Source organism: Dendrobates tinctorius, unplaced genomic scaffold, assembly GCF_039654945.1.
Source record: "Dendrobates tinctorius isolate UK_male_01 unplaced genomic scaffold, ASM3965494v1 ptg000103l, whole genome shotgun sequence".
Classification (NCBI taxonomy): Eukaryota; Metazoa; Chordata; class Amphibia; order Anura; family Dendrobatidae; genus Dendrobates; species Dendrobates tinctorius.
The window spans coordinates 39,686,314-39,713,342 of NW_027361771.1; the positions used below are offsets into that span (position 1 = coordinate 39,686,314).

Here is a 27,029-nt window from a genome sequence, read left to right on the forward strand (position 1 = left end):
CGCAGTGGATTTTACCGCGCAGAAACGTTGCATTTCTGCATTGTGATGTACAGTAGCCTTAAAATCAATGGAAAAATAAAAACGCTGTGCAGACGCTGCAGATTTTTCCGCGCGGTTTTCCCGCGGTACAAAATCCGCAGCATGTTACTTCTTTTGTGCGGTTTTCCATCTCCCCTGTCACCAAATCCGCAGGGGGAAAACCGCGATGGAAAACCGCACAAAAAACGCATGAAAACCGCATGAAAAATGGAAGACCTGCAGATTTCTTCCATTCTGCGCGGAAAAATCCGCAGGGCCAAAAGGTACGTCTGCACACAGCCTAACACTTGTTTTTTTTTTCACTTTATTATTTTGTCCTGGGGGACACTACTATATTGTGTCAGATCACTGATCTGACACTTTGCAGTGCACTGTGTTAGATCAGCGATCTGACAGGCACTTCTGGAGGCTTTCTCAGCGCCTGCTCTCTGCAGGCACTGAGAAAGCCGCCTTCCTACAGGACCCCGAAGGCCCCCCGTGGCCATATTGGATCTGGGGGCCTGCAGAAAGGAGGCCCTCGGAACAACGCAAGCACATCGCGTTGTTCCGAGGGGCTCAGGGAAGCACGCAGGGAGCCCCCTCCCTGCACAATTCTTCCCTATGTCCCCGGTACACTGCGGTCATGTTTGATCATAGTGTGCCAGGGGTTAATGTGCCGGGGGCGATCCGTGACTGCTCCTGGCACATAGTGCCAGGTGTCAGCTGTGATAATCAGCTGACACCCGGTTGCGATCAGTGACGCTCCCCCCGTGAGTGCCGCTGATCGGCTATGACGTACTATCCCGTCCTTGGGAATTAAGCCCCAGGGCACATGGACGGGATAGTACATCACATGACAGAAAGGGGTTAATATTCTCCTTTTTAGTGGTTTTAGAATTTACAACTTATTCTCTCGAAGTTATGTTACACTATTCAAGTTGTCTTATTTTCTTAAGTCTTGTTTTTCTTTTTCCTCAACAACTTTGCTTATCGAGATGTTTTAGGCAGATTCGTGAAATCCAACATTTACCAAAAGTCATATTTTTTACTTGGTGCTTCTCACTCCAATCCGTGCTTCTCCCACCACCATGCAACTTTTTTAAAGGTTTTGCGACTCTTGTTTCTGAAAAGTCACAAAAACAATTAAAAACCAAAAGATGCATTTTTTAACCACATGCGCCATTTTGAACAATTTGGCACAACTCAATAAAAAAAGAAATTGCAAATTATGAGTCAGGGCCATTGTCTCTGCTTCTATTTTATGTTTCCCTCAGATGGGGAGAGTAAACCTGCTGACAGATTCAAGAGCTGCTTAAAAAGAGTATGAACAAGTATTTTCTGGGCACAGCGACACCATCGTAGGCTGTGTCTTATCTGGTGTTAGACATTAATGCAGTTTTTTATATATACATGAAAATTCTTCTATTGCCCTAAAAATCTGCCAGCAGAATTCAGATGCAGATTACATATATGGAGCAGCACATCAATGATGTAGTGATTTGTATATGTGGACTAATAATTTTTAGTGAATCTGTTAGATTCAGGACCTCCACTTAATGAAGGGTGAACCCATATGTCTATATAGGATCTAGAACCCTACAAAGGCCCATACATCTGACCATCATGAAGGTGGGAACCCAAGTCCAAATTTTGCCCCGGGGCCCATGGGACTCTATTTATGCCACTGAATAGCAGTGCTGGTGCTGTGAGGTGAATCTATCATTTAACCTGTTAATAACCACCCAGTATAAATTATAAATGTAACCCTAAACCAAGGTTCAGGTGGCCATATTTCACCATTCATATGTCTAATGGACCCAATACTGGATATACCAGAAGTGCTGAGGTAAGAAGAGGCTGTTCACACTGTTGTCCACCCTGTCTATCTGATCTAATGCTGGTGACACTATGGGTGCAGAGGTAAGAAGAGGATGCTCACACTGCTGTCCCTTTGTCTTCCCAATCTAATACAGGAGATATCAGGGGTGTGGAGGTAAGAAAATGCTTTCACATTGCTGTCCACCCGGTCTATCTGATCTGATCTAATGCTGAAGATACTAGGGGTGGTAAGATAAGAAGAGGTTACTCACACTGCTGTCCACCCGGTCTAACTGATCTAATATTGAAGATACTAGAGGTGGTAAGATAAGAAGAGGTTGCTCACACTGCTGTCCACCCTATCTATATTATCTAATATTAGAGATGCTAGAAGTACTTAGGTAAGAAGAGGCTGCTCCCACTGCTGTCCATCTTGTCTTTATGATCTAATATTGGAAATACCAGGGCGACTGAGGTAAGAATAGGCTGCTCAGGCTGCTGTCCATACTTTCTGATCTAATACTGGAAATACCAGGGGTGCTGAGATAAGAAGAGGCTGCTCACACTGCTGTCCACCCTGTCTACCTGATCTAATACTGGAAATACCAGGGTAGCTGAGGTAAGAAGAGAATTCTCACACTGCTTTCTACTCTGTACTATGGGTGTTGAAGTTACAAGTGGCTATTCACGCTACTGTTCACCCTGTTTACCTGAATGACTAAACATGGTATATGCTTCAACAGGTCACCCCCACCTCTTAGCCAATTGGGCAATACATTGAGGTCTATGCCACTACAGACAGGGCATAGAAGAGAATAGAAGATATAACGTGGCACTGCTGTGAGTGGTGCCTAAGTAGGATCCCAACCCATGAGTAATATCAAGAGAAAACTTGGCACTCAACTTTTGATGATTATGAAAATTTTAATGCAGTCCAAAAGCAACAATGTTTCGGTCCCAGAGTGGACCTTCATCATGTGTAGGTAGGGTGACCGACGGGGGGTGACCCGCTTCTTGCCGCAGACAGACACGAGACTGAGACAGAGTTTGTATTTAACAGGTCCTTTTATTGGCTGTCTTTCTGACGACCACTGCAATTCACCACAGGAACTCTACACTTCTCTTGTACACAGACCCGGGTACCTTCACTTCCTTTGTTACTATAATCGTGGCGTCCTCTGTGGTTCTTTTCACTGTGGCTGCCCTAGGCCCATCCACCACAGCGCTTCACCAGTCTGAGTACACCGTCCGTTCAATACCCACAGGCCGTCTTCGTCTGCGGCTACCGAACTCTGGGCCACCCCCCACCGTGACCGCCTCAACTGTCAGTCCTCTCTAGAGCCTTTCTACTGTCTATCTCCGCAGCAGCACCTCCTCTCTAGTGTGCTCCCCTTGCTGACTGAACCTTCCAGAACCTTCCCTCAGCCTTTTATACTACCAGTCCTGGTAACTCCGCCCACTATCACCTGACAGTTTCTCTGACCAATGACAGTTATTCAGTCCCACTCTTACACTCTCCACTGCCCTCTAATGGTCAAACTATAATACGGCACCCTTTCTCTTTATCGCAGCGCTTTCACACCTACACTGCGCCAACCCTTTGCCTCTCACTACAGGCAGCCCAACTTCCCTACATGGCGTCGGTGTGGAGGGACTGGGGGACCCAGGGGCCCGGCTGATGATGGAGGTCTGGCGGAGCAAGGCGCCCGGCTGAACATGGGGGACTGGGGGACCCAGGAGCCAGGGGCCTGGCTGATGATGGAGGTCTGGGGGACCCAGGAGCCAGGGGCCCGGCTGATGATGGAGGGACTGAGGGACCCAGGAGCCAGGGGCCCGGCTGATGATGGAGGTCTAGGGGAGCAAGGGGCCCGGCTGATGATGGAGGGACTGGGGGACCCAGGAGCCAGGGGCCCGGCTGATGATGGAGGTCTGGAGGAGCCAGGGGTCTGGCTGATGATGGAGGTCTAGGGGAGCAAGGGGCCCGGCTGATGATGGAGGGACTGGGGGACCCAGGGGCCCGGCTGATGATGGAGGTCTAGGGGAGCAAGGGGCCTGGCTGAACATGGGGGGTTTGGGGGACCCAGGAGCCAGTAGCCCAGCTGATGATGGAGGTCTAGGGGAGCAAGGGGTCCGGCTGATGATGGAGGGACTGGGGGACCCAGGAGTCCGGCTGATGATGGAGGTACTGGGCGACCCAGGAGCCAGGGGCCTGGCTGATCATGATGGTCTGGGGGAGCAAGGGGCCCGGCTGGTGATGGAGGTACTGGGGGACCCATGAGCCAGGGGTCCGGCTGATGATGGAGGTACTGGGGGACCCAGGGGCTCGGCTGATCATGGGGGTCTGGGGGACCCAGGGGCCATGCTGATGATGGAGGTCTAGGGGAGCAAGGGGCCTGGCTGATGATGGAGGTCTAGGGGAGTCATGGGCCCGGCTGAAGATGGAGGTCTGGGGGAGACAGTGGCCCGGCTGATGATGGGGGGAGTCAGGGGGCCCGGCTGATGAGGGGGGAGCCAGGGGGCCCGGCTGATGATGGAGTGAGCCAGGGAGCTGATGGGGTGAGCCAGGGCCCAGCGGGACGAATCTCCAGCGACCATGATTAGTAGGTACATTGTTGACTGTCTCCACCTGCAGCTCAGCCGTTGTCCTATCCTTTTAGTCAGCACAGACTGTGCCGTGACCAGTACCAACATCATGTTGACTGTCTCCACCTGCAACTCAGCCCATAGTCCTATCCTTTTAGTCAGCACAGACAGACTGTGCTGACCAGTACCAGCATGTTGACGGTCTCCACCTGCAGTTCAGCCCGTAGTCCTATCCTTTTAGTCAGCATAGACAGACTGTGCTGACCAGTACCAGCATGTTGACTGTCTCCACCTGCAGCTCAGCCCATAGTCCTATCCTTTTAGTAAGCACAGACTGTGCTGACCAGTACCAGCATGTTGACTGTCTCCACCTGCAGCTCAGCCCGTAGTCCTATCCTTTTAGTTAGCACAGACTGTGCTGACCAGTACCAGAATGTTGACTGTCTCCAGCTGCAGCTCAGCCCGTAGTCCTATCCTTTTCGTCAGCACAGAATGTGCTGCCCAGTACCAGCATGTTGACTGTCTCCACCTACAGCTCAGCCTGTAGTCCTATCCTTTTAGTCAGCATAGACAGACTGTGCTGACCAGTACCAGCATATTGACTGTCTCCACCTGCAGCTCAGCCCATAGTCCTATCCTTTTAGTCAGCATAGACAGACTGTGCTGACCAATACCAGCATGTTGACTGTCTCCACCTGCAGCTCAGCCCGTAGTCCTATCCTTTTAGTAAGCACAGACTGTGCTGACCAGTACCAGCATGTTGACTGTCTCCACCTGCAGCTCAGCCCGTAGTCCTATCCTTTTAGTTAGCACAGACTGTGCTGATCAGTACCAGCATGTTGACTGTCTCCAGCTGCAGCTCAGCCCGTAGTCCTATCCTTTTCGTCAGCACAGAATGTGCTGCCCAGTACCAGTATGTTGACTGTCTCCACTTGCAGCTCAGCCCGTAGTCCTATCCTTTTAGTAAGCACAGACTGTGCTGACCAGTACCAGCATGTTGACTGTCTCCACCTGCAGCTCAGCCCGTAGTCCTATCCTTTTAGTTAGCACAGACTGTGCTGACCAGTACCAGCATGTTGACTGTCTCCAGCTGCAGCTCAGCCAGTAGTCCTATCCTTTTCGTCAGCACAGAATGTGCTGCCCAGTACCAGTATGTTGACTGTCTCCACTTGCAGCTCAGCCCGTAGTCCTATCCTTTTAGTTAGCACAGACTGTGCTGCCCAGTACCAGTATGTTGACTGTCTCCACCTGCAGCTCAGCCCGTAGTCCTATATGGGGTATCAGCCTACTCAGGACAAATTGCACAACTGTTAGGGTCCAATTTCTCATGTTACACTTGGGAAAATAAAACATTGTGGGTGAAAAGATCATTTTTGTAAAAAAAAAATTAGATTTTTTATTTTTATGGCTCTACATTATAAACTGTCAAGCACTTGGGGGTTCAAAGTGCTCACCACATAACTAGATAAGTTCCTTAAGGGGTCAACTTTACCGTAGCGTTTACTGACGGTGGGAACATACCCTAAAGAGTTTTTGAATTATGACTGTATAAAAGTTAGTAAACTAAATGGGGTGATCAGCCCTTTAGGCTACGTGCCCACGTTGTGTGTTAAAACGCAAACAGAAAACCGGACTCCTTCCCAGAAATCGCGCGGTTTTTTCCCTCGCGATTTCACCGCGATTTTACCGCGATTATGATCGCGATTTTGCCGCGATTTTCGCGTGCGATATTCAAGCACTTTCCAAGCGATTTGAAGCATCGCTTGGAAAGTGATTGACAGGTTGGTCACACTGGTCAAACATAGTGTTTGACAAGTGTGACCAGCTTTTTACTATTGAGGCCGCCTATGCAGCATCAATAATAAAAGATAGAATGTTAAAATGCTAAAAAAAAAATAAAAAATCGGGGTATATTTACCTTCCGACGTCCCGCGCTGCATTCCCGGCCTAAGCGTTCCCAGCGATGCCTTGCGAGACCTGTGATGACGTTGGTCTCGCGATAGTATAGCGATCTCACAAGACCTCTAGAGTCACGCGAGACCACGTCATCACAGGACCTTGTCGCAAGGCATTACTGGGAACGCTTAGGCCGGGAATGCAGCGCGGGATGTCGGAAGGTAAATATACCCCGATTTTTTATTTTTAATTCTTTTTTACAGGGGTATGGTACCCAGGGCCTGGAGGACAGTCTCCTCTCCTCCACACCGTGGGTACCAACCGCACGAGACACTTCACTTCCCGCATGGTGGGCATAGCCACATGCGGGAAGTAAGCGGTTCTCATGCATTCCTATGGGTGCGGAATCGCGGCAATTCTTTGCGATTCCGCACAAAAGAATGAGCATGCTGCGATTTTTTCCGCGATGCGACTCCGCAGCGGAAAAAAGCGCAGCATTAGCACAGCATGTGCGGAATGCCATAGGAATGCATGGGGCGTGTCATGTACAAGATTTTTAAACGTTTTCGCAGAGTTTTCACGCCGAAAATCGCGGCAAAAATGCTTAACAATCGCTACGTGGGCACACGGGCTTACTCTTGACTCCTATTTTATTTATTTGTTTTTCTTCATAAAAACATACAGTTATGTTTTGAGGTGTATTTGCGTTCTATAATTTATCGTTTTTTAATAATTACCAATAAAGATAGTTTTTTGTAGTGTATAATCATTGATTATATATGCAATAATATACACTTGCCATTTATTTGGTGGGCAGGCTGGGACGACCATTAGATTCTTCTTGACTGGGTGGTGGGCACGGCGGCAACTCCGGCTGTGTGAGTAAGCAACAAGTCCATGTATTCATTTGTCCACCATTTCAGTATGATTGTACTTACCGTATATATACATTGCTATTGGGGAGTCGAAGGGGGGGAGGAATGATTGTATAATGATTCCTTCCCCCTCCCCCTTCGACTACCCAATAGCAAAGTATATATAAGCTACTGGATGATCCTGACCTGCTGGAAAACCAAATGCCCAAGGCAGCAGTGCTCAGGATAATCCAGTAGCTTAGAAGTTTTGTTTGGGGTTTGGAATGGGGGTGGGAATTATTGATACAAGTGAGTTGATATGATTGGCAAAAATCTTTATTATGGCAGTGTAATTTTTGAAAGGGGAAAATCGGTCTGCGCTTGCACAGCAGTGCGTGGACTGGGCGCCAATCTCCTGACCAGCATCCTCATACATGCTGTGAGGCTGCTGAGTTCAGGTCAGGAGACCCGTGGCCAGTCCATGCACTGCGGGCCAAGTGCAGACCGATATTCACTAATGGTTCCTAAAATCTGCATGTCTGGGGCACTGCACCTATATCCGTGAAGCCAAAGCGCTGCAGTGGATCCATCAAGGTGCACACATTTTGTTTAGAGCTGTTGTCTCGATGCATGCTTTTTTTGTTTCCATCACAGGAATGTTGCCTTAAAAGGACTCCGTCACCCAAAAATGACTATTCAACTAAGTCCAGGTGCAGGTGCTTGGTGCTTCACAAAGGGCAATCATAGAAATACATCTTCCCACCTGCTTGGTTTCCCTCTGTCTCCAACCTTCTCTGTTGATATGAAGCCAGAGCTGTCTATTGAAGGAGAGGGGATTCACTTAGAGGGAAAACAAGCAGGTGGCAAGGTGAATTGAAATGATTGGGCCCAATGTGAGACAGAATGGAGGGACTTTTTTTGAACAGTCATTCTATGCTGACAGTCCCTTTAAACTGAAGTTACCTCCTATACCATCCGAAATATTCACCAATTTTCAGCACCACTCTGGTATTTCGGTGCCATCTTGTACACGCAGCTTCTGACTGGCTGGAAGTCAGAAGCTATGTCATAAGTAGAGTTGAGCAAATATCTTCGTGTGCCTGCTTATTCTGCAAGCTGTAGTGCTTACCGATTATGCTACAGCGGTAACCCGGATACCTGGAGCGCTCCCGATGATCAGCTGTTCGGCGCCGCATCTGCATGTGCCGTCGTGGCTGTGTGACAGTCACAGCACATGCATGGAGACCCTTTGTTTTGGGCTCTCCATGCATGTGCTGTGACTCTAACACAGCCCAGCCGTGACACATGCAGCTGTGGTGCCGATCAGCCAGCATGCTCCATGTATCCAGGTTCCTGCTGTAGCTTATTCGGTAAGCGATATAGATTGTTCAGGTCCTCACTTATTCATCAAATTTGCTCATCTCTAGTCATAAGCTCTCAATGCAAGTATATGAGAGCTACAACGATGTTCTCATAGATTAGATCTGGTCATGATGTTGCGGTATTTATCTATATGGTGTAGTCATGGTGAGATGGTATTTGTCCCTTGTATATGGTATTTTTCGGCCACAATGTGGTGAGAATATGTGATCTGGTCATGGTATGGTGATATCTCTCCATTTAATGTGGTATTATGTTTTTGTTATATATGATCTGTTCATGAAGTGGTGGTATTTATTATTTGTGGCGTGGTGGAGGAGGAGCTAGGGTGGAGGTGGAACTGGGGGTGGAGCCTGGGCAGAGTCTCAAGGGGGCCACATATATTTTGCCAGTATGGGGCCCCGAAATTCCTAGTGGCAGCCTTGGGCCAGACTAACAAGGCGGATGAGACAAGCAGTACGCGCGCTAAGCAGAATGCCGAGGCCGAGACACCGGAACATGCCAGGAGACCTAAACCAGTTGTTGTATGCCCGTGAGCGGGGTCCAGATAACGCCTGTCAAGATTAGTGGTCCAGTCCCGCTGGTCAAGACCTGAGGACAAGACTCGTTAGATTCAAGGTCTGCAAAGCTGCTCGTGCCAGTCAAGACCCGGGGCCCAGCCCTTGTTCATCCAGGTCTGATAGATGACTATTGCAGGTCAAGCACCGAAGACCCCGGCTAAGGCTTTTCACAACATTGTATTGTGAGAACATTGTATTGACACCCTTTCTGAATATAAACACTGCTTTCATGAGAGATTAGTCAGTTAGCTTAGAGAACTTGCTGTAAGAGTTATAATGGGCTTGATTTAAGAGAATAACATACTTTAAAAGCCAGCCCAGAGACTGAGCTGCTAAGGAAGCAAGATGGAAAGACAGGTCCTCGATGGCTTCTCTCCACCAAATCCCAGTGACTGACAAGTCTCTTCCTGCATGCATGTATAAGGAACGACCTGTCAGTCATTGATAGTGGGTGGGGAGATGTCACCTTTCCGAATATTCTGTCTTGAGGCTTGGTCCACGGTGCCTATTATGCCATGTTTTTCTTTGAAACACTGTGGCATTACATACCTAGCTGAAATCATACAACCAGTGTCTGACACATGCTGCCTTTGAATCAAGCAGCATGTATCAGCTGTCAGGTTCCCTTTAAGTAAAGCCTCTGGAGGAATCTATGTAGTATCCTTCGTAATATAAATATCAGTTGTTTCAAGTTTGGAAAATGTAATAGGCTACTCGGGCATGATTAATGCTCAGAAAATATGAGAACAAAAATTAGGCTAAGGAGGCCAACAGGGCTAAAGCGATAATGACAATAGTAAAACAAACATTTGGGATTTAACCTTGTGTCACGTTCATAAGGCTGGTCCACATAAGTTTGAACCCTACCAATCAAACTGACCTCAGTGGTTTAGTCCTAGTGTACCACTTTGGAATATTAGCAAGTTTGGAAATCAGCATTTACTCTACAAACTATTAACTTCTTTAACTTCTTACCTTTGGCATAGGAAATTCACAAATACCAGAGCAGTAAAAAGCATCAAATGATTTGGGAGATATAATCCATTCACTCCATCCAATGTCTGCAAAATCCACCTTGAGATATCTACGGGAGCAGACCCTTGGCTCATCCCACTGGCGTCTCCGAGCTTTCTTCATTGTCCTCTCATCAAAGTGAAGGACTGGAGATTTGGGCAACGTATCAGTGTTTTCATGCCCCTTCTTCTTCCGCTCCTTCCTTTGGGGCTTTTGTTTTAGTGACTTGTATGTACTTTCCCACAGGTCCTGCTTGCTATAGTGAATATACTTAACATCGGGTAGTTCATTATTATGGGTTGAAGCCAAAAATGTGGCATCTCTCCTCACTCTGCTCTCTGAAGATGCATTGGGAAGCTGCTTGGCATCACCAACAATTGATTGGAGTGGGTCGTATCTTTGTAAAGTTACTGCCACACTGTTAGGCTCTGATATAGCCCTATCGTTGGCAAATACTAAGATGTATGGGGCTTCCCTTGGATTACTTTCATGAATATTAGAAAGTTTATGACCAAAATCAATTTCAGTTGAGATGAAGAAGTCTTGTTGATGTTGGGCCTCCTTTATAATGCTAGTTATATCCTTCACATGCCAGGCATCCTTTTTATTAGATGTAGCAATGCTGATATTCCACTTCACCAGACCTAAATCTCTTTGATGAAGAATACTTTTAAAGACCACACTAACCCTCTGATTTTGTGGTTGAAGCAGAAAACGACAGGACGTATTCTTGGAGCGTTTGCAGAATGAGTCCTTGGGAGGCCTGGGACCTTTGTCAGGTCCAAAATGAAGAGTGGCAGCCAAGACAACTTCAGACTGTTGTAGAGATGTTAAATTGAAGCGATATGTGGGACGGGAAGCCATAAAATCTGTCAGATAAAGAAGCTTTATTACATATGAGGAATATTTGTGCCAACACTTTATTTTTCATGGACAGATTGGACACATGATGAATGTATGGGTTCAGGCCCCTCAGTGTGTCTGCATGATTAAGTTATCCATAGAAGCATTTGTCAAACTTCTAATATACTGTATTGTTAATGCTCACATGAAAGCCAAGTCACCCAACTCACAAAGGATCGTTCACTTCTACAGCTTAGTCAGGTTGCGTTTTCAAGACCAATCTCAGGCATTCTCACTGTATGTTAGTTTACCTTTACTATTTGTTGGACTATCAATATGTTTTTATCATTTTTGCTTTTTTTTAGAATAATCAGGTATTACCCTCTTCATGGTAAGTCAAATTTTTTTCCCACTTTTTTTAGAATCATAACTTCATTTTTATTTTTCCTTAAATGTTTTTTTTTTTTACCTGCATTGTAGTTTTTAATGATACCAATTATTTGAACATATAATGTACTTAAAAGGAATCTGTCACTAGGACCAACCCTCCTAAGCCATCTATATGGGCATGCAGGTCATAGATAGTGGAATAAAATCCATGTTTTTCTTAATATGTAAATGAGATGTCAAGATCTATGGGCTGGACATAAAACTCCCTGAGAATCTGCCTCCACAGCTTCTTTTAAAATGAAAGGGAACATTTCCAATGTGAGACACATAGATCATTGGAGCAGACTGTTAGTCATTACATGTCTCTCACACTGGTAATGTGCCATTTTATTTAAAATAAGCTCTGGAGGCAAATTATCAGGGAAATCTATGTCCTATCCATAGGTCTTAATTGTGCACTTCAAGAAAAATGTGAATTACTCTGGAATAAAACATCGGATGACAGATATCAAGGTATCATTTTATTCAACTTTCTATGATGGCTTAGAAGGTTGATCCTACTGACATATTCCCTTTAGAAAAGCTCTACTGAGCCCACTTTATATAATCTTACTTGACAAATGAAGGAGTTAAAGTTTGTGAGTGCATTATATTTCATGTTATTATCATATTATTATTATATTCATTTTTATGTCACACATTCAATTTACTTTTTTTTTTCATTTTTTTATTTTTTGGGGGGCAGAGTATTTATATTTTTTTCTATCTTTTGTTTAGTAAAGCCACTGGGTAAATGGATTATAGCACAGGGCTTATTTCTGTACAAAATGTCAGAGTTGTTCTGAAAATAATTAGATCAATTAACTCCATCCTTATACAGATGTCCTGGTGATAGTAAAATAGCCTCTACTTTATATAGGGCAAATAGAGAGAGGATTGGAAAGGGGGTACTCCTCAATTCTCTATTGGGTGGTGGCTGGTCTTTGACAGTCAACCACTAAAAATTTGCCAGTCTAAAAATTACAATAACCATAACTGACTAATTTCAGACAGACAGTCCTAGGAGTTTTCTGGTTTATAAAATGCATTAGGAAGTTAAGGGTTATTGGAAGGGGTCTTCGCATTCAGAATCCTCATGTACAAAGACCATCTTTTGCTCTGAAGGTCCCAATCATCTACGCTTCTTGTAGACAGGCCATTGATTTCATTGAGCACTATGTAGTACCTAATTTCCCCTTTGATGGCACTTTAGTGGCATTGAGGACCTGCTGCCAGATCCTAGCACAGATTACGGATGAATGCTGCAGTTGCATGATCTAACCATTTTAAAATGAAAACTGTGATATATATGAGAAGTTCATGTGGCAGGTTGATAATCCACCCATCTGATCAGTCCAAATGTTAATTCAATTTCATACATATTCACACAGTGATCCTGTTTGTAATTTATGGACCTTTGTGGAAGAAAATCAAAGGGTGACAATATGATCAGTCCTTAGTGGGAGGAGGAAATGAATGAAAAAAAGCCCTAAATAATCATAATGACTACTTGGATCCCGTGCAATGACTAGGGGGTGAAAGGTGTCAAATGACAGACATTGGTTGCCCCTTTTAACTCTAGTTAGAGCCCATGATTAGTGCCTCACCTGTACTGCCCTGATGGTGGCATTGGTAAGATGAGCAATGTTTGTGATATGCTACAGGCACTAGCCTTTCTTTGTCAATCTTTGGGAAGGACTTACAGGAGGTTTCATCCATTTACCCCCAAAAAATATAGATTTCAATGTAATTAAATAGTAATTCAATTATGGCTTATCCTTTTTTTATTAGAGGGGTCCTTTTCATAATAGGATTTCTTGTGAATCCAGTAACAACCAGTACATTTCCCTGCAGCACAACCAAAGGGAAAATGAAGCATTACATGATACCAACTCTAATTTATGTCCACGTTATGTATGAGCATGTTGAGTAACCAGAGAGAATGACAGAATAGCTGAGGGTCTTGAACATTAGATCCCCTTGGTTTAATTCTTCTTAAAACTGATTATCTAACCCAGACAGCCTTTTTACTCATAGGAGCATCATATCCTCTTAGAATGAGAAGGGACAAAATTGTTCCTAAGGACTTTGCTAGTAGGGTTCTCCACTAAACATCATTTACAATGAAGCTAGGTTCACACTTGAATTGGAGCCTCATAACAGAGGTCACAAGTTCTGCCATTGTTACTGGGGAAAAAGCAGCCTGCTGCACAATTTTTTTTGTCAAAATGACAGCCACCCAAAACTAAATAGACCGCAGTATTAACCCACTGGGCTCCAATATTTGTCTGTCCCAGGAATGAGCATTTTTTCCAGAAGTTCTGGGTGTTTTTTTGTTTCTTTATCAGAATGGAAAAATGGAACTTCAAACACTAGTGTGAGCCTAAACTTAGTGTGTGTAGCCATAAAAATAAGATAATCAGTTAAGCGAGTAATATTTTAGTAGGATCCAGTTGATCCAATCAAACTGATGAAGCTCAGAGTAAGGGCTCATTCACAGGACCATATTTTTGGTCCCAGTGCTGTCAGACCACACTTGGAACAAATGCTATTCAATGGGGCACTGCACACGAGTATTTTTTTCACAGATTGAATCTGTGTGTCAAAAAAAAATCTAGTTTCTTCTGTAAATCGGATGAGAATTGCCCAATCAAGCCTATGGGTGTGAACAAAAAAATCCATAAGTATACGTTGTAATTCTTTAACATAGGAAACTGTAAATGGTCTTGTAAATTAAGAACAGCTGCTGCTGTTAAAATAAAAGAAAAGTGAATTGCATACAGAGTGCACACATGACAAGTGGAAAAAAAATTGAGTTTTCTGGATGAAACTCTTGTTTTTTTAATATGTTTGTGTGAACCTAAGCATAATTACTGTATATCACCTCAATATTAGAAATATCTTGTGTTAACAGTGAGATACTCCACTGGGCTGGATAGAAGATGCTGTAGTTTGGTGAGTACTTTGGCTATAGAGAGGACCTGGAAACTGACACAAATCCGGCACAACTGCATGCATCCTCACTACTTGCTGTAGGATCTGTCCATTAACGAGCTTTATATCAGATCATAAATTACTTGAAGCATCTACTGTTTATATAGAAGGAGATGGGGGTGTATTGTATTTAAGAACAAAGTGAGTGACGCTATCATTTATGGTCATAATGATCAGTGTAGTCCTTTCTCTAACAAATTCCATGATTGTTTTTCTAAACTTTCTATAGACTATACCTTGAACTTACGAGAATTGATGCTATAATGATGTATTAGGGTCCATCGTTCTCTTTACGGTATTGATAGTTAAACGGCGCACATAGTTAAAAGATACCGTACAGGTGAGTGATTATAAAAAAAAATGCGGACATCAAGCCCATGACTTATTTTGAGCAAAGAGATGAAACCATTGTGTAACCTAGAAGTGCCCTTTAGTGTAGCCACTCTCTGAAGAGTTGAAACTGACCCTTTGGATTGCGTTACGTAACATTGTGGATATTCGGATGCTTTGCCCTCAGTATGGACCCCTATGGGTTTACGCTTACCTGGCTGTGCCCGAAAGCTCCGCACTGTATTCCCATCCTGAGGACGACTGCCATCTCGGCTGTACTTCTCGTAGAGCTTCATCATGTGCATTGACAGGGGGTCTGTGGTGGGTAGCAGCAACCCTGGAGCTGGGTTAGAGCTTGAGGCAGAGCCCTGTGGTTGCTTTCCTTTAACCATAGTCAGGAACAGTAATAACATCCAATATTGAGACATCATCATAAAGGGGATACACTATATCCAGCCACCACTGTGATGATAGCTACTCTATATGCTTCTGAGCAGTTGTGGTCTCCTTCTCCCCTTTCTCCCAGTGACTAGGTTATTCCCTGCTGATGTCTGTGTTGCTCTGTCTTTCTCCCGGGTGTCACATTCAAAGCTCAGTTTACAGCTCTACACAGGGGCTGGGGGGAGTGAGGTTGGGCCTTCCCGCCCAATCACCGCTCACCTCATGCTAGTTGATGGCACACGATTATTACTGCGAGGGGCTCATTTTTACTGTAGAGCTCCCTGGGATGCATTTCCAGTTTGCATCTAATCAGTTTCCTTTACCCAAGATGTATTTATTTTGCAGTCGTCATCCTTCTCCGCACTTAGACGTCTCATCTACAATTTATTCCTACACATAACATTGCGGCTATTAAACTGGTGCGCACGAAAAAAAAACCTAAACTGCAATCACACACTGGTGCTGAAATAGTAAAAAATACATGATAACGGCCACACGCTTAAATATTCATGTTTAATCTATTATAATTGAAATTTTAATTTCAAGAGCAAAAACAAACAAAATAAACCACAGTTCCAACCTAGCACATTAATGGACTTATATGACAAGAATGAAAGGGATCTTACGTAAGTGTTAAGAGTTTCTTAACAATATGGAACAGATCTTCCCCGTGTCATCATCTGCTTAACTGTGGTAATTATCTGCAAATTTATATGACCTAGAGTCAGGATTGTCACCAGGGTTGCCAACTTGACTTTTCATTTTTTTTTGGACGGCTTAGGCTGGGTTCACATAGAGTTAGGGGGGTGCGTTTAACGTATCCGTTACATAGCGTCATTAACGCTATGTAACGGACACATTAACGCACCCATAGACTGCTATACATGAGCGCATCGCTAACGCATGTCATAATCGGCATGCGTTAGCGATGTGCCGTCATTCTGTGACGGACCCTCGGACACGGTCTGCAACATCCTAGTTTCCGTCACTGCTAGCGCAGATGGAGCATCTGCGCAAGCGGGATCGCATAACGCGATCGTGTTAGGAAATAGTGTTACCGCAGTCCGCCAACGCTATGCATTGAACGGACTGCATTAACGCTATGTGAACCTGGCCTTAGCAAAAACTCACGGACGGACATTAATTTTTACTGACACATTGGAAAATCGTAATAAATCATTATGATTATTAGTGATACATGTATACAATGCATAATGCTGATATGAAGACATGAGCTGCATTCACTGTGAACTGTAAAATGATGCTAATTACAGTTAAAATAATCTGGATATCAAAAAAATCACAAACTCCTTAAATATTTTTTAATGGAAAGGGCAAAAAAGAGTCCTATTTTTACAGGCTGTCCGTGAATTTCTCGATGATTGGCAAACCCGATTGTCACTATGTACATTACCAGGCACTCAACTTAATTGGATGAGTAGAGAAATACTTTAATTAACAGTCAGTGGTACAAAATTCACAGACGTTTTGGTCTTATTCGACCTTCATCAGTGTACAGACTGTCGCTATTGGTGAAATTATAATGAGGACATATAATGTCCATATTTCCATGGAGCTAGATTTCTCAGATTCCGTGAATAATATCACTGAAAGTAAATTCCTGTCTTAATAAAGAGAGCGCTATCCATGCGCAAGTTTTTCTCTTGTGGGACGTGGTCGTCCTTTAGATAAGTGACTGCCTGGGTCTGACACAGCGTCCACCGCTGGTTGCCGATAAAAGTAGTTTTTGACCACATATGGGGTATCAGTGAACTCGGGAGAAATTGCACAACAAATTTTGGGGTCCATTTTCTCTTGTTACCCTTGTGAAAATACAAAATTTGGAGCTAAAAAAGATTTATCTGTGAAAAATGTGATTTTTTTTTTTATTTCCACGGCTCTTCGTTATAAACTTCTGTGAAGCACCTGTGGGTTCAAGTTGCTCAATACACATCTAGATAAATTCCCTAAGGGGTCTAGTTTCCAAAATGGGGTAAATTGTGAGAGGTTTCCACTGCTTAGTCACATCAGGGGCTCTCCAAACAGTACATGGTGACTGCTTATTATGCCCACAAATTTTATATTCAAAAAGAGAAATGATGCTCCTTACTCTCCGAGCCCTGCCATGTGCTCAAACAGTGGTTTTCCCCACATATGGGGTATTGGCATGCTCAGGAGAAATTGCACAACAAACTGTATGGTCTATTTTCTCCTGTTACCTTTGTGAAATTAAAAAAAAAATTGGTCTAAAGGAAAATTTTTGTGAAAGAAAGTTAAATGTATATTTTTTTTCCTTCCACGTTCCATTAATTCCAGTGAAGCACCTGAAGGGTTAATAAACTTCTGGAATATGGTTATGAGCACCTTGGGGGTGCAATTTTTAGAATGGTGATACTTTGGGGTATTTTCTGTCATATACGCCCCTCAAAGTTACTTCAAATGTGAGGTGCTCCCTAAGAAAATGTTTTTGCAAATTTAGTTGTAAAAATGAGAAATCACTGGTCAACTTTTAACCCTTATAACTTCCCAACAAAAAAGATTTGAAAATTACCAAATTTTAAATTTTTTTGCCAAACTTCCAATTTTTTCACAAATAAGCGCAAGTCATATAAAATAAATTTTTACCATTTTCATGTAGTTCAATATGTCACGAGAAAGCAGTCTCAGAATCAGTGGGATCTATTGAAGAGTTCCAGAGTTTTGACCTCATAAAGTGACAGTGGTCAGAATTGTAAAAATTGGCCTGGTCAGGAAGATGAAAACAAACTTCGGGGTGAATGGGTTAATTACTGTATGGGGCCAGAATGAGGAACATACATTATTAATTTATGGTGGCGAGTGGGGGACATGATTACTGCTGTAATATTTTCTTTTTAGGAGACTGTTTCCATTGGGGAGGAGGAAACAAAAGGTGGGCCCTGTTAGTGACACCCTGCATAGTATATTGCTTTTCATCTACATTTGACATAGTGGGGATGTGTTCTAGAAGAGATCAGCTATAGATAACTGTGTGCTACTTTCTGCCGAGACGAGCCCTGGCACGAAGAAATGATGGCGGTCTGTGCCAAATGAAGAAGAAAAGTGAAGACATCACTGGCGAGTCAGTGTATCACATGTACATGCAAACGTTACACTATATACAGAGCTCCTGTGTATAACGTCACTGGTGATCACTGTATTGCCAGTACACTATACACTATATACAGAGCTCCTGTATATAATGTCACTGGTGATCCCTGTATTACATGTAAATTGATACTATATGTACAGAGCTCCTGTGTATAATGTCACTAGTGAACATTGTATTACCTGTACACTATACACAATATACTGAGCTACTGTGTATAATGTCACTGGTAATCACTGTATTACCTGTACACTAATACTATATACAGACAGAGCTCCTGTGTGTAATGTCACTGGGAATCCCTGTATTACCTGTATACTGACACTATATACAGAGCTCCTGTGTATAATGTCACCGGTGATCACTGTATTACCTGTACACTGACACTATATATAGAGCTCCTGTGTTCAATGAGGATATAATGAGGATAGTTTGAGGATACAGTTTTAAATGGGGGGGCGGTCCTGGGGGGCAACACTATGTCATCTTTTTTTCATCAACTGGTGTAGTGTAGAAGTTAGGAAAAAATTAAGTAATGTGTTCTGCAATCACTGTATTACCTGTACACTGACACTATACACAGAGCTCCTGTGCATAATGTCACTGGTGATCCTTGTATTACGTGTACACTATACACTATATACAGAGCTTGTGTGTATGATGTCACTAGTGATCACTCTATTACCTGTACACTGACAGTATATACAGAGCTCCTGTGCATAATGTCACTGATGATCTCTGCATTACCTGTACACTATCCACTATATACAGCACTCCTATGAATAATGTCACTGGTGATCCCTGTACACTTACACTATATACAGAGCTCCTGTGTATAATGTCCCCGGTGATCATTGTATTACCTGTACACAGACACTGCATACTAAGTACAGATCTCCTGTGTATAATGGCACTTATGATGATAGTATTGTTTTTTTATTGATGATCAGTATTGTAGTATTCAGTCACTATGTGGTGGTAATATGTTGTTTGGCCATTGTGTGGCGGTATTTGTTCCTTGTATGTGCTATTATTAGGTCACTATGTGGTGGTAATATGTGGTCTGGTCATGGTGTGGTGGTATTTATCCCTTGTATGTGCTATTATTCAGTCATTATGTGGTGGTAATATGTGGTCTGGTCATGTTGTGTTGGTATTTGTTCCTTGTATGTGCTATTATTAAGTCACTATGTGGTGGTAATATGTGGTCTGGTCATGGTGTGGTGGTATTTGTCCCTTGTATGTGCTATTATTCGGTCACTATGTGGTGGTAATATGTGGTCAGGTCATGTTGTGTTGGTATTTGTTCCTTGTATGTGCTATTATTAGGTCACTATGTGGTGGTAATATGTGGTCTGGTCATGGTGTGGTGGTATTTGTCCCTTGTATGTGCTATTATTTGGTCCCTATGTGGTGGTAATATGTGGTCTGGTCATGTTGTGTTGGTATTTGTTCCTTGTATGTGATATTTGTGGTCACCATGTAGTAGTAATATGTGGTCTGGACTTGGTGTGGTGGTATTTGTCCCTTGTATGTGATATTATTCGGTCATTGTGGTGGTAATATGTGGTCTGGACATAGTGTGGCGTTATTTGTTCCTTGTATGTGGTATTATAAGTCATTATGTGGTGGTATTATGGTGTCTGGCCATGGTGCGCTGGTATGTGTCCCTTGTATGTGATATTTTTTTCATTTTAAAAATTGAAAATAAATAAAATTATTTCTAAATTGTATTGCATATTTTAACAAATGCTTAATAGGTTAGAGTAGAGTATGGCAGGGCCAAAAGAGTCTACCTTGTCGTGGTGGCAAATTTAAAAAAATCTTTTAGCCAAAACAAAAGCTGCTGGCTATATGTGTGATCGGATGATGGGAACTGTTAATGTGTGATTGGAGAGAAGATGAGCTTTTCCAAGAGAGAGCGGTGGGACTGTGGACAGTTTGCGGGGTGGAGACAGGGCTGGGGTGGCCACATTGGTCTATACACGGCCGCTGATGAGAGTAATGGGCTGCATTTGGGCACGGCCACTGATGAGAGTAATGGGCAGCATTTGGGCCCTGTACCACAATGTATGTGTGAGCCAAGGATCCATTGCTATTTCTCCTACTCCGTGACCCCTCCAGCAGCGGTCCCCTGGCTCCCAAAACTTCCGGCTCTGGTGATTCAACTGCGGCCGCCACATTGTGTCCAGGCACTGCTTCCTCCAGTCTAGCTGCAGGAGCTGCAACCATTGCAGTCGGCCACATATCAAGTCGGGCTGCATGCACCCGTTGCTCCTCCGGGATGGAAACCATCCTGACGGCCACCACATATGGCTGCCGAGGTCCCTGCTCCTTGATAAATGACACCCAATCCCATTCCTGTATTGGGCCGTCACAGCTAATAGACCCGGCGTTGACATAGACCTTCTCTCAGGTCTCAGGCTCATAGATGAAGCCATATCCTCAGGTAGGATGAAAGTACTTAATGTACCAATGGGTGATCCTGTCTGACATGGCTTCCCCGCCGGAGCCTTGTAACTCCCTCACAATTTGGCGTTCCTGCCGCTTTTTGTCGCTAATCACCCCTTGGATCCACCGGTACTCCTCGGGAGAGTGCACTCTGGACTCCTCCAGGAATGCACCGGGAGAGGAAGCAGGAGTTGAAGAAGAAGGCGGAACTGAGGGAGGTGAGGAGGTAGGAGTTGATGTGACAGTCTGGTTGTACACGAGTTCCCTACTCACCGCCGCTGTGCCCGGTGACGATCTTTTCCGACCGCGTGAGCCGGGAACTACGGTCACGACAACCCCTCTCAGAATAGCCTCCAAAGTTTTTCGGGCCATTTCCAGTTCGGCCAGTCCTGCGATATCCTCGTCTTTGACAGCCTCCTTGTCCGACCGTCGAAAAGGGCGCCACTCCCACTCACTCATCCACCAGGTCTCAAAGTGCAGGCCTGTCTCTGCCCAGGCCACAGATTGCTTCCAGTCCCGGCGTCTGATGCCACCACAGAAAGACATGCTTCACCTCTGCATGTTGTCAGGCAATGGAGTCTCCTCTCCCGACACGCTATCTTGTCCTTCTGGGCTCCTCCTGTTTGTGGGCAGAGTCACTTCTGGCTGCTCCACCTGTTTCCTCGCACTCTGTTGCAAAGGCTGAAGTTTCTTCACCTGCACCCATTTCGGGTGGGCATTAATCACAGTGAGATGTTGCCTCGGCTCAGGCTACGGCCTCCTTCCTTTTGGCGCCAGTTTCTTTCTAGGACACCCACGAAAGATGGTACTGCCCTCCATTTTTGCACCACTGACTCTCCTTCTCGACAGTGTTTGGCACCATCTTGGATCACAGCTTAGTCATCAGTTCACAAGTCCTGGGTATCTTTTCCACCAGTCCTGTAGCTGCAGGGCTTCTGGATTCGATCAGTAGTCATGGGAGTGTCCCTTATGCAACAGTCAACGAGCACCCCGACACCTTGCATATGCAAAGACAAGTGAATTCCCAGTTCGGCGATACATACAGCTACCTTCATCACACATTTACTTCAGTTGCAGGGGGCCAGATCTCAGGAAACACCACAAGCCACAGTTCTGTTCCAACAGTAAAACTTTACTGAACATGGTGCAAACAAGACAATTTTCCTGTACTTTCCCTGCAACTTCTGTATGTTACATGCAACCAGCTCTTATCCTGGTTTCGAACCCCATATTTCTCCTGGGGTTGATCCCGTAGATCCAGTGTCCATCCACGCTGCCCATCAGCGTTGGGCAGCTTTTATCCCCACGACCGGGGAATCCTCTGCCCTCACTATGGTGCATGTCTCGCCCTGGGCAAGCCTGACCGGGCTCTGCTCTAAGAGCAGGAAGTCCTTCTCCTAAGTCCCTGAGGCTTTGCACCGTTCCCCTTTTAACTCTTCCCAACTGTTTAACCCTTAGTACTCTGTCCGTAAGATAAACATGTACAAATGCATTCACATTACAGTGTAAAACATTAAGAGAACATATACAGCACATTGCAAGAACATTAGAAAACGTCAACATCAAGAAGCCACACGTAACACCAGTGTTGATTATTCAGGAGAGAAAAGGCAATTGAGGGTCCCCGCCACCTCCTTACACTGATATTTTTTTAACGTTGGTCTTTATATATTGGGTTTTGTTCAGTAATAGTAACACTTCCTTTAGGATATTCCAAACAAATGGAATTAATGTTCAAAATAGACCCATCTGCTAACTTAATCAAATGGAAGCAGAAGGACCCCATGGATTTTTATGTTATGGGTACTGTTATATGTCCAATCAGAGCTTTTCCCAGGTGGACCTCAATGGAAAACGCCATATATATAGCAAAATTTTAGTGCAGCCTCGAATTGGCCAACATTTGCAACTTTTCAAAGTTTTTTACACCAGAATTCTGGCATAAAAGCTTTGATGAATCAGCCCTATGTTTGTTTTTTTATGATCATGTGTCTGTTAGTTAAGGGGAGGAGTAACTACCTTGAATGTCTTTATGAATGAAATTTGCACCATAACTATTGCATCTATCTATACAAATGATCATAATTTATTAATGCTGGATTAAACCTAATACCAGTACAAGCTTTCAAGCAGTTTACCTGATGAATGGAAACCCAAATGTTTAAAGAATAAGCAAAAGTATATCTAGGACAACCAATGAGCTTCCTTCTTCATTTTCTTGGCCAATTTAGATACATGACAGCTGTAAGCTAATTGTTTACTCTGATATAGCACATTCTCAAGCCTCCCAACCATACTGGATCTAGCGGGACAGTCCCGATTTTGACTGCCTGCCCCTCTGTCCCGGGCGGGAGCTTATTTTTCACGAACTGCACTGAGCCGCTACGCCCCCCCATGCACTGACCCCTTCCATTCCTCGCCCTCCCAGAGACCCACCGCAGCCCCTCACTGATAAATCCCAGCAATGACGTCGCTGGGCTGCTCTCTGCGCACAGGACCTGTGATGAGGTCACAGGAGTGGAGGAGTCAGGGGTCACATGATCAGGGGCCTCAGTGTATACAGGGGACTGTAGCAGAGCCATGTGTGAATGAGGTGTACGGAGCAGAGTCACGTGTGTATGGGGTGTGCAGAGCAGAGCTGTGTGTGTACAAGGTGTACGAAGCGGAGCCGTGTGTGTACGAGGTGTGTGGAGCGGAGCTGCGTGTGTACGATCTGTGTGGAGCAGAGCCGCGTGTGTATGAGATGTGCAGAGCCGTGTGAGTATGAGGTGTACGGAGCGGAGCCGTGTGTGTACGAGGTATATGGAGCGGAGCCGTGTGTGTACGAGGTGTACGGAGCGGAGGTGTGTGTACAAGGTGTACGGAGCGGAGCCGTGTGTGTACGAGGTGTACGGAAACAGAAACAGAACCCTGTGTGTACGAAGTGTACGGAGCTGAGCCGTATGTGTACAGAGCAGAACAGAGCCGCATGTGTGCGAGGTGTACTGAGTGGAGCCGTATGTGTGCAAGGTGTATGGAGAGGAGCCGTGTGTGCACAAGGCATACAAAGCGGAACCGTGTGTGTATGAGGTGTGCGGAGCCGTGCATGTACAAGATGTATGGTGGGGAGCATTCATACCTCCAACCGTCCCTGATCCAGCGGGACAGTCCTGATTTTGAGAGTCTGCCCCACGGCGTGGACGGGAGCTTACTTTTCCCACGGACACAGGAGTAAACGGCGGAGCCCCGAGGAGCACTTTAAAACTCGCACGTGACGTTCCACCGGAACTGATGTGCTGGAAGCTGACCGGAAATTAGGTAATGCTTCAGATCCATCACCGTGTCCTCCTCTGACAGTGCAGACAGCGGGATCGCCTTGGAATCGAGGATGCCGGCCATGTGAGCAGATCATGATATGTCCTGTATCGGGAGGCTCAGGTGGGCATTACAATGGGAGCCAGGCTGCTATAGTATCTTTATAGAATCTTTCTTTATCTCTGTTTCTTTCTCTCTCTCTCTCTGTTCTTTCTTTCCCTCTCTAATCTTTTTTTCTCTCTCTCTGTTCTCTTTCTCTCTCTGTTCTTTCTTTCTCTGTTCTAACTTTCCCCTCTTTCTTTCTTTCTCTCTGTTCTCTTTCTTTCCCCTCTTTCTTTCTTTCTTTCTTTCTTTCTTTCTCTCTCTCTGTTCTTTCTCTCTCTGTTCGTTCTTTCTCTTTCTCTCTCTGTGTTCTTTCTTTCCCCTCTTTCTTTCTCTCTCTGTTCTTTCTCTCTTCACATCTTTCTTTCTTTCTCTCTGTTCTTTCTTTCACCTGTCTTTCTCTCTCCCCTCTTTCTTTCTCTCTCTGTTTTTTTCTGTTCCTTCTTTCATCCTCTCTGTTCTTTCTTTCTCTGATCTTTCTTTCTCTCTGTTCTTTTTTTCTCCTCTTTCTTTCTCTCTCTGTTTTTTCTTTCTTTCTCTCTCTGTTCTTTCTTTCCCCTCTTTCTTCATCTATCTCTGTTCTTTCTTTTTTCCCCTCTTTCTTTTTTCTCTCTGTTCTTTCTTTCCCTCTCTATGTTCTTTCTTTTTCTCTCTCTGTTTTTTCTTTCCCTCTCTCTCTCAATGTTCTTCCTTTCTGTTCTTTCTTTCTCTGTGTTCTTTCTTTCTCTCTCTGTTTTCTTTTTTTCTGTTTTCTTTTTTCTCTCTCTGTTCTTTCTTTCTTTCCATCTTTCTCTCTCTGTTCTTTCTTTCTCTCTCTGTTCTTTCTTTCTCTCTCTGTTCATTCTTTCTCTCTCTGTTCTTTCTTTCTCTCTCTGTTCTTTCTTTCTCTCTCTGTTCATTCTTTCTTTCTTTTCCTCAGTACCAGTCAGTGTACCCACAGTACCAGCCACTGTGCCCATAATGCCAGCCACGGTGCCTATAATGCCAGTCACTGTGCCCTCAGTACCAGTCAGTGTGATCAGCAGTGCTAAATGGGTGCGGTTGGGGTGTGGACATGGGTGTGACTAGATATGAAATGGGTATGGCCGAGGTGTGGTCTAAGATTTGCTACGGTGCGTTGCACGCACCACAGCCTTTGTCCCACTTTCCCTTCTTCAAAAGTTGGAAGGTATGCATTCTACACACACTACAGAGTAGGCCCTGTTGATGCCACTATTCCATATCCAAACAAGGTGCACACGTTGAGAAAAGCCCTGCCTAACTGCTGCAATGGGGCTTGCTTCACCTGTAGCAGGTACTGTGCCAGTACCAGATGCCAATTGTCCACTCCTTGCATTACACAATATGGTCTCCCAGGGTGACATTTCTAAATATATAATCTAAGTAGGGCAGCTGACAGATCAGAAAACTTCCTGGAAGGCAACAACTTGAAATTTTCACTCACCACTAAAAAAAATCTTTTGGTTTGATATATTTTATAAACAGACAGTAGGGACTGCTATGGGGGAAATATTCAACCCCAGTTTCACCAGTTTACATGTGGAGGAGTGGGACAACATATCAAATATCTATATATGCAGTAAGATAACCTTTTCTTTAGACGCAATACATTGATAACTGTATAATTCTAGAGGTGTCACACAAGTCTTAATGAATTTATAAGAACTCTCAATAATAATACATACAAATTAAAATTTCCTAATGCAATGTAAGAATGTGTTTTGAATTTGGGGATATTTAAAGAAAAAGGTTGCAGAACAAATAAGAATTATTTCAAACCAACTGAGCTCAATAGTTCCATAGATTTTGACAGTTGTAATTATCGTCATTGTAAATGTAACATCACAAAATAGCACATACATGGAGGAGTATAAAAAGAATCATGGGAAATTTTTAAAGAGAAATTATAAAGAAAATATGGTGCAAAGGGCTGCAAGTTCTAGAAGAGAAAGAGTGCAATTAAAGAGAATCTCTCACCATATGTGACCTATCTAAACTACTAACATGGGCATACAGGTTAAAGAATACTGAGAAAAGTCCTCTGTGTGTGTCTCATATCAGCTATGTAGTTGTTGAGAAATCATCTTTTATCAGTTTATATATATACTTTAAGTAGAACAGGTGCAGTGGTGGAAGTTCAATTGTTAGATTTTGTATCTTATCTAGATATGAAATAAATAATAATGTTGGAGTGGAAATAAGAGGAATATTTATTAGGGGAACTTAAAAAAGAATGTTGGGAAGTGTCTGTAGTTATAGTAGTGATATTGTGGATAGTGGATAGATATGTGAAGAAGGTGGCACTGTGAGATTAGTGGAAGGAAGGGAAAAATAATTGATGCTAAGGTTGGTTGTGTGAGGAGGGTATTTAGAATGAGTAGATACAGTGGCGGACATATCTGCTATAGGCCCCCTTCACTGCCCTTTTGGTCTTTGTGTAAAGCAAGAGTGTAATTTTCACTATATACCTTATATGTTGTATATACCAAAATTAGTCCATAAATGTTATAATATATTGGCACTTCTCCAAAATTATAAAACACCAATATTCGGACATACATAAGGAATTAGCCGAAAAAATGAAAAGATACAATGAACAATAAAAAATTCTTATTTTATTAGTGAATTTTTTTTTTTTTTAAATTAAAAAATATAATAGAATAAATAAACAAACAAAAATGCCCAGAAAGAGGCACGCAACCACCTGATTATAGCCAATATAAAATAATGGTACCATAAAGTATACAATTAAAGTAAAATACTAGTATATAACACATTTGTGCCAGTGAAATATTCAAAAGTACATACGCAAAGCAGCCAGTTTCAGTGAAAAACTGCATCAGTATATAATCACAATAGCAGCATGACACATAATGTGTCTAAGGCCTGTTTCAC

General features: G+C 43.8%; 1 protein-coding gene across 1 annotated transcript in view; it reads right to left on the reverse strand.

The window, feature by feature from the left end:
- The window catches only part of GDF10 (growth differentiation factor 10), a 38,552-nt gene extending 23,262 nt beyond the window's left edge, over positions 1–15,290 (reverse strand). The window contains exons 1-2 of the mRNA XM_073588258.1: positions 14,934–15,290; positions 10,085–10,992 (exon numbers count right to left, since the gene is read on the reverse strand). Of these exons, the coding sequence (XP_073444359.1) occupies positions 10,085–10,992; positions 14,934–15,153 (1,128 nt within the window). The 5' untranslated portion in view covers positions 15,154–15,290. The remainder of the gene's footprint in view (positions 1–10,084; positions 10,993–14,933) is intronic.
- Between the last annotated feature and the right edge of the window lie 11,739 nt (positions 15,291–27,029).